Raw genomic sequence first — 16,608 nt, 5'->3', positions numbered from 1 at the left:
GCGAGCAACGGCGTCTGTCGGTTCTATCGTTGCTCTTCCAGCTGCGTCTACAACTCCCACATTTCCGTCCCAGTCTTGACCGTCCTCGCAACCGCCTCGCGCACCTTCTCCTCCCCCTCCCCCTCCTTTCCTCCCGCCTGCGCATTCACAGCCTGCGCCATCGCGCTCCCCACCTCCCACGCAGCCTTGACACACCCGTTCACACCCACAGCCGCGAACCCTCCACCCACAACCGCAACGTTACCTGCTTCCCTAAGCCTGTCTCCGAACGCCCGGAAAGAGGGCATGAACCCTGGCGGGACTTGGGGGATGCAGTTGACGTGTGTGTGGGTGAAGGCGTGTACGGGCTTAGGGATGGGACGGTCGGGAAAGTGTAGGCGGAGCGTCTCGAGTGCTGCATTGACAAGGTCGTCGTGCGAAGGTTGTGGTGGAGGATGGCGGTCGAGCCAGTACGAGCCGCCGAGGAGGAGCGAGAGCTTCGTGAGGCCAAGTGAGGAAGAGGAGTCGACGTCGGGCATGACATCGCTGTCAAAGATGACGCCGAGCGCGCGGTGAGGGTTCAAGGAGGACGGGACAGTTCGAGGGATGAGGTAGCCGAAGCCGGCTGGGTGAAGTGGAGGTGAGCCTGGTGCGGGCTTCTCGAAGGCGAGGTTGACGACACTGACGGTCGTGGCGGGAAGAGCGGGAGGCGCGAGGGATGAAGGGAGTAGTTGCGGGATGGTCGTGACGAGTTGCGAGGCGTCGAGAGCACCGCTAGATGTGCGAATCTGTGGAGGAGCTGTCAGGACTCCTCTTACGTGGAAGCACTCGCTCGGGCTCACCTGCCACCCGCCGTCCACCTTCTCGACGTGCTCGACCTTGCCCTTCTCGCCCATCCAGAATTCGACGCCCTCGGCCTCAAGCTTCTCCCTCAGCGTCTCCGTCACAACCTGCAAGCCGCCCTTGACACCCCACACGCTCGCCTTCTCCATGTCCTCGACCAAGGCCTCTCCTCCCTTCGCCCTGATCCGCTCCTTCACGCGCTCCATCTCCTCCGTCTCCGCCTGCTGCCGCATTCGCCATGGACTATTCTTCTTCCACCCTCTTCGCCGCGCAAAGCTGCCGAACAGCGCGCCAATGACCACGCTACCCCATTCCTTCTCAAGTTCCCACAGAGCGGGCAAGACTGCCCGAACGCTGAGCCTCCTCGTATCGCCTGCGTAGATCCCATGAATACCCGCACTTGCAAGCTCGTCTGCTAATCGTCGCCCGAACCGCCGAGCGATGAACGAGTCGACTGATTCGTCGGCGAGACCGGATGGGTCGTCGTGCAGGGGAGAACGGGGTCGGAAAGGTTCGAGGAGGGCGGAGGGGATCGTAGGTAGGGCTGCTTTGAGGATGGGAGAGATTGAGGTCGAGCTGCGGTGGCCGGTGTAGATGAAGCGGTTGCGAGCTGAAGGGGCGGATTTCGGGACGGTGACTATCGAGGGCGTGAGGCCGAGCTCGTGGGCCTGTCGCAGGCTTCGTCAGGTTCCAGCGTTCACAATATTGACATGAGCTAGGCGCACCATTTCGATCGTCAGCCAACCCAGCAGTCCAACCGGCCTAACGCTCCTCGGGCCCGTCTCGAAGACCAAGAGGTCCTCCGTCCCTTCCGGCTTCTCATTCTCGCCTAACCGTCGACCATTCTGGATCCTCACTGCTCGACACCAGCCTCCGACTCGTTCCTCCTTTTCAAGGACGACTATCCGCGTCTGGTCCCGCAAAGAGGGCGAGAGCGTGCGGAGGAAGTAGTGCGCTGTCGACAAGCCTGACAGGCCTCCGCCAAGTATTGCTAGTGTATGATACGGATGGTCGTGTCGCTGCGAGGAAGAAGGGCTGGTGACGAAGAAGCGAGGGGATGGGAGGGATCGGATGAGATTGAGGCGAGGTGTTCGTCGTCGTATAGGCTTGATGGGCACTGATTGCCGCGCCAACGCGTTACCGCTGTAGCTTTGCATCGCTAAGGTTAGCGAGCACCTTGCTCGACGAAGTTGCTGGCGAGCACCGGGTTGTCGTCGCTGCCAGAAGTGATGAGGATGGGGAGGAAGGCAGGGGAATGCGGGCGGGCTGTGGGTCGGCTAGGAGCTTGAGAGACGCTATAAAAATGCTCTGGCGTAACCAGCTAGCCAGTATGGCCGATCAGGAGCGGAGGCTGGAGTCTGAGGAGCGTCCCACATTCATCCGAGCGAGTTGGCGTCCGCCACACCCGCTGTTCTTGCTGGAGTCTTGCTTGACGGGGTTGGGAGCGTCCAATAGACTGTACTTGTGCTACCGACAGGTCTCGCCAGTCCGCCCGTCAGCCACACCTCCCCCCTCCTCCTCATCGCTCGACGCGTCGCATTCTCCGGATCAGAGCGGTGGTTGAGGCCAGTGTTGCTACAGTGAGTTCTCGATGTGCTGTCGTAAGTCCCAACATGTCAACATCCGTTCACCTGACGATTGGCGTTTCGCAGCTTCCCTTCTTCTCCTCCTCGCCTGGAGGACCTTGCACGACCCACGCACCCCGTCACGAACTGGATGCTCCTCAAATCGTCGACTTGAACTGCACGTCCACCGCCATCACGAATTCGCCTAGACCTTCAAAGCTGCTCCTCGTTCCGGAATCCTCCTCCCGCCAAACGACTGCAGAGCAAGATGGGCGTCAAGGACCTCGGCAGTCTCGCGAAGAAGCTCGCTCCGTCCAGCATCACTATTGTACCTAACTGGACGACCTTCGCCGGCAGGAAAATCGCCATCGACGCAAGCGTGCTCACGAACCGGTTCCATTTCGGCCGGCTTCGCACAGACGAGATTGGCGAGGACGTGATCAACGGCGATCACCACGCTCGATTATGGTACCGCTTCATCCAGACTCTACGGATGTACGGCGTCTCGCCCATCGTCGTCTTCGACGGCTCGACGAGGCTCGAGGCGAAGGCGAGGGAGGTACAGCGTCGTCGGAAAGTCTACAGCCTCATCAAGGCGCGAGCAAAGGCTGAGGTGGATCGGAGCGACAGGCTGAAGGAGATGAAGGAAGTTTGGGACAAGGTGGGAGCGGATGAGCGGCCAGTCGTGTTGGAGCAGCTGAAGGAGGCGATGGAGCGGATTGAGAGGGAGCGGCGAATGAGGATCGAGGAGGAAGCACGCGCTGCGGCTGCTGCAGCCGCACCACCCGACTTGGAGACGCGGATAGCGGCAGACAAGCTCGCGTCTGAGCTCCGACGACTCGAGCTCGTATTTGAAGGGCGCATCGCTCCGGAAGCGGGAACAACTCCCGGTCAGTCGACAGATCCTGTGCCTCCGCCGCCAACAGCACCTGCTCCTCCCGCACAAGCGACGCCTATACTGGCAGAAGACGCTCCTCCTCCCAAAACCGAAATTCCACCGTCGCCCGCTGCGGTCACCTCTCCACCACCGACTCCTGCTCCACCTCTACCCATACCTCCGCCTCCTCCTGTGCCGCCTATCGCTGAACAACCACCTGTCGTCTCCCTCTTCGACCATCTCGAGGAAGGACCCGTCAAAGCGCTCGCCCAGCTTCACGAGGCGCAAGTCGCCGATGCAGGCGCCGCCGTCTACTCTCGGCGACAGAAGTCGGTCGCGCTCGATCAGAATGCGCTTTTCGGCATTCTGTCGGAGACGGATGGGAGGAAGCCTGTGGTTGTCGAGAAGCCTGCCGCGGTCGATGAGGACATCTCGACAGAGGAGCCTTTCGAGGCGAGCTGGCCTGATCTCGACTCAGCCGGGGGCATCGAGAGCGGGCTCGGTAGACTCGTGCACCGGAGCACGAGCATCGCAGTCGACTACAAGCACAACAGCTTTCCTGTCCCCGCTGCCGCTCTCCACAAGTCGCGCGTGCGTCCCCGTTTTCTTCTCGCTACCCTGGTCACATGAAGCTGACCTGCCCCTGTCCGCAGGAAATCATCCAGGCCATGGGCGTTCCTTGGCTCCAGCCGGGTCCGAACAACCCGTTCGAAGCGGAAGGCGTCTGCTCGGCTCTGTACCAGGCCGGCATCGTCGACTGCGTCGCCAGCGAGGACACCGACGTTGTGGTCTTTGGCGCTCCGCTCCTGCGATACGCCACGACGACCGAGAACCCGAAGAACCCGATGTACGTGCTCGACCCGGTTGAACTGCGGAAGCAGCTCGACTTGACGAAGGAGCAGCTTGTCGACTTGGCGATCCTCCTCGGCACCGACTTCACCGTGCGAATACCGCGGTGAGTTCGCGGGACCCTCTGCTCGAAAGCGTTCCAAGCTAACTCGTCCCTCCCCCAGCCTCGGCCCCGTCACGGCAGTCACCCTGATGCGGCGGTACGGCAGCATCGAAGCCATCGTCGACGTGCTCGCGAAGAAGGAGCACAAGGGTCGCGAGTTCAAGCCGGTCGAAGGCGACTTCGAAGCCTACCTCGAGACGGTCCGCATCGCACGCGAGATCTACCTCAGTCTCCCTTCAATGCCGCCAACCGAGCCGCTTGCGACGCCTCGAACTCGCGTATCGCTGTCCGACAAAGGATCCAGCCTCATGGGCGACGCCTCGAGCGAGGTGCCAGCCTGGTACGGCAACCTCGACCCCACACCCGCAGCCGACCTCGACGACATCCTCGTGCGCTTCGGCATCACGCCTGGCGAGACGTTCGAGTCGATGGATGCCCTCGAGCGGTACGCCGTCTCTCAGATGGACCAGCCAGCCTACGCAGACGACGATTTCGGCGAAGCCGAGATGCAGAGCTACGACGGCTTCCCTGATGAAGTGGCGTTCGAGATGGACGCTGAACAGACGGCGGAGGCGCTCGACGAGCCGACGGTGCCGAGCGAGGCGTATGTCGGGGAGGAAGCGGTCGTGGCGGAGCTTGAGCAGTCGGCGGAGGTACCCGACGAGCCTTCGGTTCCGCGGGAGATGGACCCAGCGTTGGACGCCGAGCTAGGAGCGCTGTACGCTGAGATCGGTCAGGTCGCTGTCGAGCAGCCTGCCGACTACGAGGCAATTGCTCGTCGTGGGCGGGGCAGGAGGCGGGGAGGGACTTTGCGCGCGTAGACGAGCAATTCCTTCGCATGTAGACTGTTCGCTTGTACCGTCTCCCGTTTCCAAGCTCTCTGCACTTGTCGTTTCCTCGCAACTCGCAACTTGTCGTTCAGCCCTCGAAGATTGTTCGAAGCGAGTGTCTACCATTGCGACCCGAACAGAAGGAAGGTACAGATCCGAGAACCCCGGACGAAGCACTGCACGAAGGAATGCGAGAAGAAAGGACGAAGCGGAGGGTGCGGGAAAGAGGCCGAAGGCTAGCTACGAAAGTCGCAGTAGGTAGGCGGGTATGCATCCGTCCGTCAAGACAGACGTCGAAGCGAATTGCTGATAATGTTGAGTGGCGAACGAGCGTGAGAGGGAAGCGTGAAGTTTGCGAGGTGTCGTTAGAGTTTGGTGATTCATCGAATCTTGTTCAAGCGGACGCCTCCTCCTCCTTTCCGTTGTTGGCGTCGCTGTTGCCGTGGTTGCTGTCGATCGGCGAGGCGGGCGCGTCGTCCTTGACCGAGTCGATCGGCGAGCTGGCTTCGGCGCCGTCGCCCGGAAGAGCCATGCCCGTCTTGCCGCGGACGGTCTCGAAGACCCTGCGAACGCCGACGTCAGCCTTGGAGAACGACAAGGAAGCGACAAGACCCAACGCACTTCAGGAGCTTCCTCCTCGCGCCGAGAGCCGACACGCCCTTGTCCTCGAGGTCCTTGTCGCCAAGGAGGACCATCTCCTTCCACCCGACGCCCTCAAAGTTGGGCGTGTACTTGTGCAGCCTGAGACTCCTGAGCCACGCGGGCGTGTCGCCGAGCAAGTTCATGTCGAGCGGCTCGTCCGGGTTCGCGCCGCTCCCAGGCGTCTGCTGGGGGTTCCCGCCGGAAGCCGAGTTCTTCGCGCCGTTGCCGCCAGGGCGAGACGCGTGGCTGCCGAAGGACGAGCCAAAGTTGGGCGAGCGGTCGTTGCCGTGCGGGCGAGGCGAGCGGCGAGGCGAGTGCATCATGCCGTTCGGAGCGCCGCCAAAGCCGAAGCCGCCGAATCCGCTTGGGCTCGTACCAGGTCCGCCGACTCCTCCACCACCGAGACGCGGGCTGAGTTGCGAGCCGAAGCCCCCGATGGCGCCGACGCCGAGTCCGGGGTTTCCGAGACCCATGCCGAGTCCGTTCAAGCCCTGCAGGTTGGCGAGGTTTTGAAGCTGCGCCTGCTGCTGCATCATCTGCTGCTGGAGGGCGATGAGCGACGCGAGCTGAGCCTGAGCCTGCGCTTGGACCGACGCGGCCGTGTTGGGCGACGGAGGAGCGCCGTTACCAACGCCAAGTCCGAGGTTGGGCGAGAGTCCGCCGGTACCGACGCCGAGACCATTAAGACCGGCCGAGACGCCGTAAGCGTCGTGCTGAGCGTGGAGGTGGTTGGCGTTGTTGCCGTAGTGCGCGTTGTTGTTCGGCGACGGAGGCGGGAGGTGAGCGGCGTTGGCGTTGCGCCAGTTCTGCTGCGCCGCCATAGCGGTCTGCTGCAAGCCAGGCGAGCTAAGCGCGCCGGTGCTGGTCAACCTCGACCCGCCAACTCCGCTCGACGGACCAGTCGACGCCGATCCAGCAGCAACGTTGGGCGAAGCCGGGTTCGACAAAGCGCCGAGTCCGAGGTTGACGGCCGACTGCTGCATGTTCTTGAGGTGCTGGACGGCCTGGAGCTGGTCCTGGATACGCTTCTGCGCCGTCGCAGCCGAGTTGGCGCGGTCCGCCGCCGTGCTCGATCCGAGCGACGCAGTCCCTGCTCCTCCGCCATTCGCACCGCTGGGCTCCTCGTACATCCCCGCCAGCGCTCCGCCACTCAACCCCGACATGCGCGCCGAGCGACGATACTTCTTGACATCGTCAAGCACGATCCCGCCATTCGGGTTCGGGCTCGCGCCGTTCCAAGACGCGCCAAGACTGGGCGTGCCAAAGTTCCCGGGCTCCATCGTCTCGCCCTTGCCGAACATCGGGACCAAGGGAGTGTTGACCATCGAGGCCCAGCTTCCCCCGATCGCGGGCGAGAGCTGGTCGAACGAGGCGTCGAGCGCGGGGGAGCGGAGGAACTGGGCGGTCGCGGGGATAGTCGACGACGAAAGCGAGGCGGACGACGAGGGCTGCTGCTGCTGCTGGGCGGCCGAGTCGGAACCGGTACTGTGAGGGCGAGGACTCGGGCTGCGCTCGCGCAAGACCTCCTCCTTACTCCACAGCGGGCTCTTGGGGCCTTCGCCGAGGGTGTTGCCAGCACTGAGGAGCAGGTTGGCAGGAGCGCTCGTGCGCGCGCTCGCCTTGAGCTTCGCACGCTGGCTCGCCAGCGTCGATGCGGCGGCCGAAGAGTCGGGCGAGAGAAGCGAGTCGGGTGCAGGGGAAGTGGGCATGGGACCGCCGTTGCTAGCCGAGAGCGACTGGCGAGCGAATTGGCGCATTGCGGGAGAGGCGGGCGACTTGGAAAGACCGAGCGAGGCGAGCTTCGACTCGATCTGCGACTCGAACGTGACTGCGAGGCGGAGCGTGAGTCGAGCGAGGCGAACGAAGTTAAAGAGAGGCAACGCACGCTGGCTCGGGTTGGCCGGGCTGAGAAGCGCCGCCTGAACCGGGTCCTGCCTCGCCATTTGCTGAAGGACGGTGATGAAGAAGCGAGTCTGGAGGGGCGTCGCGTTCTGGAGGAGCGAGTAGAGGGCGGCGGTGCGTTCGGCTTCGCTGAGGACGCGGAACCACTGCTCGATCGCGGACAGCTCTTCCTTGAAGTTGGCGTCGAGCGAAGCGGCGGCCATCTCTTCCAGCGTCGCCTCGTACTGCTGGAGGTCTTCGAACCAGCGGTCGATAGCTGCGAAACGCAACAGAGAGGTCAGTCGCCTTCGCAGGTCGAGAATCGCTTCGCGTTCTGGCACTCACCCTCGGCTGCGGGTTTGAACAAGTCCGGTTGGTCAGCGCGACTGTTCTGCGCTGGACAGCAAAGCGACCGAGAGGATCTGGCGCGGAGAGCGAGCGCAAACTCACTGTCTGACGACTGGAAGCTGTTGAGCGCCTGACCCGCTTGGCTGACGCCGAGAAGCTCGCTCGCCGGCCTCAACCTTCCTCCTGCCGCTGCGCCAAGCCCGACGCCGCCCGTGCTGGCCCTCCCGGGGCTGACGGCGCGCCAGTTCGCGGAAGCGGACCCTCCTCCATGACCCTGTCCAACCTGACCCGCTCCGCCCGCACCGGGCACGCCGATGCTCGCGCGGTACTTGGGCATGCTGCTCGACCCCGACTCTGCCGCGACCGAGCTGTTCCTGCCGGGACCGGATGCTGCGAGGTTCGACGAGAGGGTGAACGGGCGCGGTGCTGCTCCTCCCGCCGAGTGGGGCGGTTGCTGGTCGGCTGGCGAGCCTGAGCGCTGTGTCGCACTCGCACTGGCCATGTCTGCGTTGCTGGCAAGAGGGAGAGAAGGAGAGTGATGAAGCGGTGTGTGCGAGGTTGGTGAGGTCGAGATGTTTCGCCGCGGGACGAGTGGCGACTTGCGTGCGCTGCAGCAGAGTCAAAGGTGCGTCTAGAGTGGGCCGTGTGCCGCTCGTCCACGTCCAGCGAGAGAGGCCAGCTCGTTGCGAGAGCGAGCGAGGCGCGAGGACGCGTGCGAATCCAATTGCCGCCAAGTTGTATTCATTCCAATACAAACGCGTTGTATTCCTTCTCGCTCGCGACGCAGGCGCTTGTCTGCGAGGTGCTGTCGCTTCCGCAGGGCCACCTCAACAGCTTGACGAGGGTCCGAAAGCGAGCGCAGCCAGGCGGGCGTCGAGCGGCTCGACAACAGTCCTTTTCTCGCCGCAAAGCGACTCCCAGCCTCAAACATCCGATCGGACTCTTCTTGCACCGGGTCCTATGTTCCATGAGCAGCTGAAGGTCGTGCGGAACACTACGGAGCCCGCAAGGAAGTCAGCGCACGACTTCCGGCCGTGAGAAGGTCGCGCCCTTGTTCCCCACTCACCTTCTCCCAGTCGCCGTCCCCATTGTTCCTCGCGTACGCCTGAGACGATACGAATGAAGAGAGAGGGCAGAGGCCGGTCAAGGGGTCGTGACCGGGGCAGAAGGTCGGGATCTGGAGTTGGTCGTCCTGAAGCGGCGAGGGTCAGCTTGCGCGACAACAGCGGGCGTAGCGAGAGAGACGCACGATAAACAAGCGAACGAATGTGCCGGAGGCGCACTTCAGTCGCTCCGTGACGAGCCTTCCCGCAAACGGCACAACCCGCGACGTAAACCATCTCCTCTTGTTCTTCGGCGGCTCACTCTCCCCCAGCCTCGTTCCATTCTGCAGCCCCATCGCAGCAAGTATCGACACAATCTGGTTATTGTGCGAAAAGTCGGCGTAGACGCCGACGCCTGAGAGAGGGAACGTCGACGAGTTGCGGTTCAGGGTTTGGTTCGTTTGCGTGCGGTCGGAGAGGGAGTAGCGGAGGTTGCCGGTAAGTCGGGAGAGGAGCTCGTTGACGTATCCAACGCTGCGAGGGCGTACGGTCGGCGTTCTGCGAAAAAAGGGCTCGAGACGAGAGGCGGCCTCACCCTTGGACCGCTCCAAGCGGGTTCCCGTAGCCGTTCCCGTAGTACTTGTCGAGGTCGTAGTAGTACTGCGAGGCTCGAGGCGATCAGACCAGCGTCAATAACGAAGAGCGAAGAGCATTCACCTCGAACGCCTCGAACTCCTCCTTCATGAACAACCCGCAGAACGGTGACATCTTCCCCGAATACACCGTCTCGAACCCGCACAGCTGCATCAGATTAAGCACATCGTTCGTCTCAAGGTTTGCCCCCGGCGCTTGGGCGTTCAGTCGAGCGACTGCGTTTGCGGCGAAAGTTGCGAGCCAGGTGGTTTGGTGGGAGGAGAGGTCGGGAGCGAGCGGGCAGGCCTTGTCATCGAGGGTGTTGTGGCTCTGTAGACGGGACAGCGTCAACTAGGAATCAGGGAAGCACGCGAAGTTGGGGCTGTTTACGCCAGCAGCGTTGCTGATTACGAGCGGTGTCGGTGCACCTTGTCCGCCGAACTGAGAATAAAAGCCAGATAACCAGTTTGTCGCAGCTGCGGCAAAGTGGTCAGCCAAAGAGTTGCCCGGAGACTGCAACGACTCACAGGCGATTACTCGCGGCGAACTATCGCTTCGCACGAAGACGGGAATGGTTGCCTCGCTCGCCAGGGTGCTGTAGCGTTCGTACGCCTCTCTACCCGCGCCGTACGACTCTTGTGCGCCGAGGGCGATGAGGTCGTCCGCTCCGAGCCGATATCTGCGCGATGACCTCGTTAGTTTAGCTTCCCTCGGCGGGAGAACGCGCCGAGAAGAACCTGTACGAGCGCAGAAAGGTCAAGCTTGAGGAGAGTGACGTCGCATCTTGCAGCTTGGCGACGGAAGCAGCAATTCTTTTCCCTGCATTGGTGGTTGGGAAGCGCGCGCCGTGTCGCTGCAGAACGTTGACCTGCATCGGATTGCAGCTCGTCAGCTTGGCACTGCTGGCCGCGAAGCAGGCGTGGACGCACCTGATCAATCACGCAGCCAGGAGGTACAAGCTGGTATCTCCCCGAGCGATAATAGGGCGAGTAGGGACCAAGGTTGCGAGCGATGTAGGCGGGTAGACGTAGCCCCGAAGCTCTCTGGTCGATTGCGGGCACGCCAGCCGGGCCTGCGAGGCCCCTCAGGGAGAATGCGACCGAGGTGAGGGAAAGAGCGATGAGAATGAGGAGCGAGAACGAGGCGTGGAGGGCGTCCGTGAAGGCAAGGTCGTAGTCAAGTAGCGTAGAGATGTCCATCGCGTCGCTCAACAAGACGCCAACCCTAGGCAGCCATCGACGCAAGCAGAACGTGCGAGGAGAGAAGGAGAGCGCGATCGACTGCGCGGGCGACGCGCTGCGCGCTGTGGAGTCGTTGAACGGCGATGAGCTGAACGCGAAGCAGGTCACACGCTCTCGCAAGCGAAGGAGAGGTTCGGGGAGGAGGAGGAGAGGGAGGAGCTGCGAAGCTGGAGGTTGTGCGAGTCAAGCGTGATTCAATGGGAATGCGAGCGCAGCGTTACACCCGAGGAGACAACACGGAACCGATACTGAGTCTATGAAATGAGGAAGAACCGAGGAAGCACAGAACAAACGACGAACGAGACCCTCTCAAACCGCGACAATCGCACTCTGTGCCGCAATGCCCGCCTCCTTCTCTTTGTCCTCCTCGCTGACGTACGATCCCGCATACTGTTTCGCCGAGTACGAGGTTGGAAGAGGAGCGGGAGGGACGATGGTCGAGAGGAGGTAGTAGATCCCGCCGCCAACGAAGACGCCGATCGGGTAGACGCAGACCTGCGGTGCGTGAGAGCGTCGATCAGCGACGGTGGAAGCGCTGGAAGAGAGAGAGAACTCACGTAGACGTAAGTCGCTTGCACGGGGATGTCAAGCTTGCTGTTGACGTTTCTGATGAATCCTGGCAGGCACGGCACGATACCGAGGACGAAAGCGACAACGCCGCGGAAGTTCCAGCCGTGCGAGTACCAGTAGACGGAGGACTGGGTCGTGAAGAGGTCGGGGAGCGAGATGCGACGCTTGCGGACGAGGAGGAATTCGGACATGAGGACGCCGCCGAGGGGTGCGAGGAAGACCTGTGAGTGGCGTCGGGTCAGTCTTCGCTCTGGATCGTCGTTGGAGAGCGGAAGTCGCAAGAGACGCACCGTATATCCGCCGAGGAAGGCAGTGAAAGTCTTTGCCGTCGACTGAATGATCCAAGGGCAAGTAACGAGTCCGAGAACAGCAGTGATATACTGTCCGCGCCGGATATTGATCCAGCGAGGGAAGAGAACCATGAGGTCGTTTCCGACCGCGGTCGAGTTGGCCGAGATGTTGGTCGCGAGGACCGAGATGGCCCAGGGAAGGGCGGAGAAGAATTGCGCGGCGCGCGACCCCATGAGCGATGAGACTTGCCTGCGAATGAGACGTGCGAAGGTCAGCTCCGTCGAGCGGGACGAAAGAAGGGAATAGGACGTACAGCGGCGACCAGGTCGAGACGCCGTAGATGACCTGAGTAGCCGACGTGACGACGACGCCGAGGATGGCGCAGAGCGTGACGAGGACGGTGAGCGAGAGGATGTTTGTCCAGACGACGACCTTGCGATTCTTAGCGTAGCCTGCGGGGTGCGCGATATGTCAGTCAGCACACCAGTAGGGAGCTTGTCGGGAGCGTAACGCACGAGTAAAGTCGCAGATGTTGAGCGCGAGCGTCGCCTTTGGGGCGATTGCGCTCGTAAAGGCCGAGAGGAAGACGACTGCCGTCGGGCGTCCATCGAGGATGTGCGTCGGCTTGGAGAAGACGGGTCCGAAGCCGTGTGCGCGTCCGACAGCCCAGCCGAAGAGGGCGAAGCCGAAGAAGGGCATAATGACGATCTGAAGGCGAGGTCGTTAGCGAAAGTCAGCCAGACGAGGAGGACAGCGGCGGACACGCCTTGACAGCGAAGAGGTACTTGAGCTTCGAAATGTGGATCCACAGCAGCGGGAGCTGGATCAGGTAGAAGATGAAGAAGCAGAGGAGCATCGACGAGGTGACATGCGCCGACTCGGGGAGGTGGTTCGGGAAGTGCTGCAGGCGAGACAGTGAGCTCGAGGTCTACTGTACAGCATTGAGGAGCCACTGTACCTTGACGGAAGGCCAGATAGCCTGCAGCATGACCTGGACACATTGGCCTCCTTGCTGAAGGGGGAGGACAGAGTCAGCGACAAGCTCGGGCTGGAGGGAAGCGCTTTCTGACTCGCATATGATTGTGTCCCAAACCAGACAATCGCTATCGAGAGGAGAGAGTCAGCGCGGACCGCCGGCGAAGAGAGGGAAGCGAAGAGGCTCACCTGCGATGGCTCGGCAGATGACGGCGAGGTACGTTCCGCGGATGCCGAAAGCCGTACGTGCCCACGATGGGAAGTTAATGCCGTACGCGCAGCCGACTGTGGAGATCAGGGGAAGAGGATGAGCGAGAGGGCAGAGGAGGAGGAGGAAGGGAAGAAGAGCGCACCGTAGCCCGTCACAGCGCAGGCGCAAGAGACGATGAAGTGGCCGAGCAGTACAGCTCCGATTGTAGCACCAGGCGAGAGTCCAGCCGAAACGGCGGACGAGGCGACCTGATATTGACTGCAAGCGTAGGAAATCAGTCCCCGCGCCTTCCTCATCTCGGAGAGCAACGTACGAGATACCGAACGCTTCTGCAACCCAGTAGCCACCAAGCGAGAAAGCGCCCCATGTCCCTGCGAAGGAGGCGAGTCAGGGTCTGGCGGAGGAAGAGTGAGAAGGGAGGATGTACGAAGGGGCGAGTCAATCGCGACGGGAAGCATATCCTTCGGGGCGCTGACCTCGACGAGGTCTGTGTCGCCCTCTTTCGCCTCTCGCACAGAGCCATCCTCGCCGACGGCGATGAGATGGGTCTCGCGAGGGATCTTGGCGCGGTTGATAAGGGTTTTGACGGAGGACATCGTCGCCTGGGGAGACGAGGGTAACACTGGCGGTCGTAAAGCGTGAGAAAGAAGCAGGAGAACGAGAAAGGAGCGGCGATAGAAGCGATAGCCGTGCGAAGCTGATCCACCCGGCCAATCGGGAGGAGGGCGCCGTCGGCGAACAAAGGCCCACGGCCAACCAGCGCTGCTCCTGAGCGCTTAGTCCTTATCTACACTCGATCAGGCATTCAAGAGAAGCGTCCCCGCCGAGCCCCTCCTCGTCGACGAAGGACTGATCAACTCGTTCGCCGCCGCCTCGCAGAGCATGCGAGCGGTGCGCGCGGGTCAGGGAAGCACCTTGGCGCACGGAAAAGCAGTTGAATCTAGTCGGCGTGCCTAGCGACGGCGGTTCTGGCGAGCGGGGGAAGGGAAAGCGCAAAGACGCAAGACCGGCGGATACCCTCGTCTGGACTCCCTCCGCAGAGATAGAGCCAATCGTCTATGACATCTAACGTAGGCAGGGATGTCTATCGGTGCTGCGCCCGGCGCTTCACCACCCAGATCCAACCGACGCATCGAAGCCCACATCCTGTCCCCATTCTTGTGGCTGATCCAGTACGTTGAGCCATTCCTCGAGGTCTGGTAACTCCAAGGCGTTCGAGCCAAACAGCCCCAGCGAGTCTCCCATCGAGACGCCGCCGGCGGACGAGGCCAACCGTCCCAACCCGTCCACGGCGGCAGGCATCTCGCCGTACCCGCCTTCCTCTGCCGCACCTGCGAGACTTGCCAGCGCATCCAGCACGAGTGCGTCGTCCGCTCCAGCGCCATTCGCGTCCATACCCGCGTCCTCCGCTAGGTTCGTGCTCTGCAGAGCTGCAATAACCTCGCTGTAGTCGTCGCTCGCCGCATCCGCATGCATCGCAGATGTGAGGCGTTCTGCGACGCTTGCTGCGCGACTCAGCGCGGCATCGGCGCGGGTCCAGCCGTAGCTGTCGCGCGCGGCGTGCAAGACCGAGCAGAGACGGCCGAGGAGGAGGACCGGCGAGGATGTTGGCGTAGCTGGGCGATCGAAAGAGGAGGCGTGCGATGTGACTGATGCTGATGGCGAGTGTCTGCTCGAGAGGCTTGCGAGAGAGAGGCGGACAAGGGAGGACAAGACGGAAGAGAGGATGTGCGAGGTGTCTGTGAGGCGGAATGTCAGCGCGATGCAGCGCTTAAGGGCGAGAGACGCACAAGGAAGCCATGACTGCTCCGCGCCAAAGGACGACTCCCGTAGCATCGAGCAAAAAGTGACGAATTCGGCGAAGATCTCGAGCGTGTTGCCGTCGGGTGCGAATGCGCTGCCAAGGCCGATCCGAACCTCGATGTTGATGCGTCGAATCATGCAACGGAGGGCGAAGAGGCAGAAGAGCAGGCAGTCTGCGGAGAGGAGGGAGTCAAGCTCAAGCGAGAAAGGCTGAGGAGAGAAGCGGACGAACCCATTCCAGGCGAGCGAGCGTGCGCCGAGACGTACCCCCTGATGCTCTCCTTCAGCGCGTTCAGGTCCTTCTCGAGCGCGTCGCAAGCATCGGCGCGAGAGGACGAGCCGTAGTTGTCCAGCGTCGAAACCTCCGCCTGGAGCTGCCCGACGACGAGGGCGAGTCGGCATGCGAAGACGAACGAGATCTCTGTGCTGTCGACATCGCTCGCTGTCGTATGGGCGGCGAAAGTCGGCAACGGAACATTCGCGTTTCCGGCCTGAATGTGCGATGGTCGCGAGTTCAGAAAGGAAGCCTGCGAATCTTGGTCTTCAGCAGTCGAGACGATTGGATCCCGACGACGAGCTCACCCATGCATCATGGATGCGCAAGCACCACCACAGCCGCTGCCGAAGCGACTTCTCCCAGTCCGGGATCGCCCAAGACCGGCAGTCGATGTGCAAGCTGGAGAAGCGAGGTCAGCAGAGTCGGTCAGAACCGCTAGGGGATCACGCACCCAAGAAGCTGAGCGTGTGCTATTGTCTGGCGTCCGACAAAGGTCAGCACAGTCGAAGCTGATATTTCGAAGAGCGCGCACCTTCGCAAGCAACGCATAGTCGCCTCTCGGGTCCATCGACGTCGACAGCTCGAGTATAGCGGTTGCCAAGCTACTCAGCTTCGGCCGGTCGAGCATCCTCTCGCCCAGCTTCTCCTCCTTCAAGAGACGCCAGGCGTAGTCGCCGTTACCGCGGAGCGAGGGGAAGTAACCGAGTGTTTCGACCAAGATCGAAGCACGGAGGCTTGGAGGAAGGGAGTCTGGGGGATGGATCGGCGAGAGCGGGAGAACAGGCAGAGTAGGGTGGATGAAGGAAAGATAGTGGTCGATGAGCGTCTCCTCGGAAAGGTGCGGTGCGGTGGAAGCGATGAATGAGCGGACGCGACGGAGAGTCGTCGCTTCGAAGTCGTCGAGAAGCGGTCGATCTGAGGGAGAGATGCGGTCAGCGAGAAAGAGAAGAAGCCCATACGTGCGACTCACGAGAAGGTGTTGCGTGAAAGAGGATGAACTGCGCGCGGCTGTGGTCGCTCGAGATCTGTCGAGACGTGCCGACTGTCTGGTGATTGAGCAGGTCGTCGGTAAGGGTAGCGGTGACTGCGCAAGGCTCGACGCCTTCCGGCAGATCTCGGTCGAGAGAGGCGGGTGTCCAAGACGCGGCGGGAAGTACTGCAGCTCGCTTCTGAGCGGGCTCGCCAGCCGAGAACGCTACTCGGGGGCGCTTGAGAGCGGAAGGCGCGGGTCGAGCTGTTGGAGCGAGGGCAGGGAGACTGTTCGAGGGTTGCGTCAAAGAGGTCGAAGTGAGCGGGGGTAGCGGGAGGTCGGTTAGGGCGGACGTAGGTGACTGCGACGTCGCGTCTTTCTTCGGCCTTGCTGGTGGCGGTAGTAGATAGGTGCAGCTGCGTCCCGTCGCCTTGCACTCGACGCACGGCTCTCCCTCGACGGGCACCGCACATCGGTTCTTCCGCTTCCGACACATGTCGCATGGGCGAACCTTCTTACTCTGCTCGCGAGACTTGTCAGCGAGCACTCGGTAGGGCGGATCGAGGAGGAAAGGTCAACGCACTCGAAACGGCCTCGTCCCAGTCGGTCCTGCCGGGTCGCCGATACCACCCGCAGCTCCAGTACCTCCCACAGAACCTGGAAAGCCTGTCAAAGCC

The 16,608-nt window shown here is 62.2% G+C and overlaps 6 protein-coding genes across 6 annotated transcripts; 1 reads left to right on the top strand and 5 right to left on the bottom strand.

Annotated features, from left to right (window-relative positions):
* Positions 1 to 47: 47 nt before the first annotated feature.
* On the bottom strand, positions 48 to 1,979 carry RHTO_00658 (protoporphyrinogen oxidase; the record flags this gene model as incomplete). The annotated part of the gene is made up of 3 exons (XM_016414342.1): positions 48 to 767; positions 822 to 1,490; positions 1,548 to 1,979. 3 exons carry the CDS (start codon positions 1,977 to 1,979, stop codon positions 48 to 50), a joined length of 1,821 nt encoding a protein of 606 aa, XP_016273498.1.
* A 676-nt stretch (positions 1,980 to 2,655) lies between these two features.
* RHTO_00657 (flap endonuclease-1) lies at positions 2,656 to 5,037 on the top strand (the record flags this gene model as incomplete). Its single annotated transcript, XM_016414341.1, has 3 exons — positions 2,656 to 3,855; positions 3,918 to 4,219; positions 4,278 to 5,037. 3 exons carry the CDS (start codon positions 2,656 to 2,658, stop codon positions 5,035 to 5,037), a joined length of 2,262 nt encoding a protein of 753 aa, XP_016273497.1.
* Positions 5,038 to 5,440: 403 nt separating this feature from the next.
* On the bottom strand, positions 5,441 to 8,419 carry RHTO_00656 (SAM domain protein; the record flags this gene model as incomplete). Its single annotated transcript, XM_016414340.1, has 5 exons — positions 5,441 to 5,609; positions 5,668 to 7,516; positions 7,574 to 7,846; positions 7,915 to 7,920; positions 8,020 to 8,419. The coding sequence occupies 5 exons, from the start codon at positions 8,417 to 8,419 to the stop codon at positions 5,441 to 5,443; spliced, it is 2,697 nt and encodes an 898-aa protein (XP_016273496.1).
* A 456-nt stretch (positions 8,420 to 8,875) lies between these two features.
* Positions 8,876 to 10,792, bottom strand: RHTO_00655 (acid phosphatase, phytase; the record flags this gene model as incomplete). Its single annotated transcript, XM_016414339.1, has 9 exons — positions 8,876 to 8,911; positions 8,984 to 9,109; positions 9,167 to 9,494; positions 9,556 to 9,620; positions 9,678 to 9,923; positions 9,984 to 10,069; positions 10,121 to 10,272; positions 10,331 to 10,461; positions 10,523 to 10,792. 9 exons carry the CDS (start codon positions 10,790 to 10,792, stop codon positions 8,876 to 8,878), a joined length of 1,440 nt encoding a protein of 479 aa, XP_016273495.1.
* A 351-nt stretch (positions 10,793 to 11,143) lies between these two features.
* RHTO_00654 (nucleobase:cation symporter-1, NCS1 family) lies at positions 11,144 to 13,477 on the bottom strand (the record flags this gene model as incomplete). Its single annotated transcript, XM_016414338.1, has 12 exons — positions 11,144 to 11,329; positions 11,392 to 11,625; positions 11,695 to 11,944; positions 12,009 to 12,147; positions 12,211 to 12,403; positions 12,468 to 12,596; positions 12,654 to 12,703; positions 12,766 to 12,798; positions 12,860 to 12,955; positions 13,024 to 13,139; positions 13,195 to 13,252; positions 13,309 to 13,477. 12 exons carry the CDS (start codon positions 13,475 to 13,477, stop codon positions 11,144 to 11,146), a joined length of 1,653 nt encoding a protein of 550 aa, XP_016273494.1.
* A 511-nt stretch (positions 13,478 to 13,988) lies between these two features.
* On the bottom strand, positions 13,989 to 16,427 carry RHTO_00653 (transcriptional activator protein DAL81; the record flags this gene model as incomplete). Its single annotated transcript, XM_016414337.1, has 7 exons — positions 13,989 to 14,620; positions 14,672 to 14,857; positions 14,917 to 15,211; positions 15,267 to 15,360; positions 15,413 to 15,438; positions 15,494 to 15,876; positions 15,932 to 16,427. 7 exons carry the CDS (start codon positions 16,425 to 16,427, stop codon positions 13,989 to 13,991), a joined length of 2,112 nt encoding a protein of 703 aa, XP_016273493.1.
* Positions 16,428 to 16,608: the final 181 nt, after the last annotated feature.

This window comes from Rhodotorula toruloides (assembly GCF_000320785.1).
Source record: "Rhodotorula toruloides NP11 unplaced genomic scaffold Scaffold10, whole genome shotgun sequence".
Taxonomy (NCBI): Eukaryota; Fungi; Basidiomycota; class Microbotryomycetes; order Sporidiobolales; family Sporidiobolaceae; genus Rhodotorula; species Rhodotorula toruloides.
The sequence above is the reverse complement of the archived record's forward strand: the minus strand, read 5'-3'. Positions and strand labels throughout refer to the sequence as shown.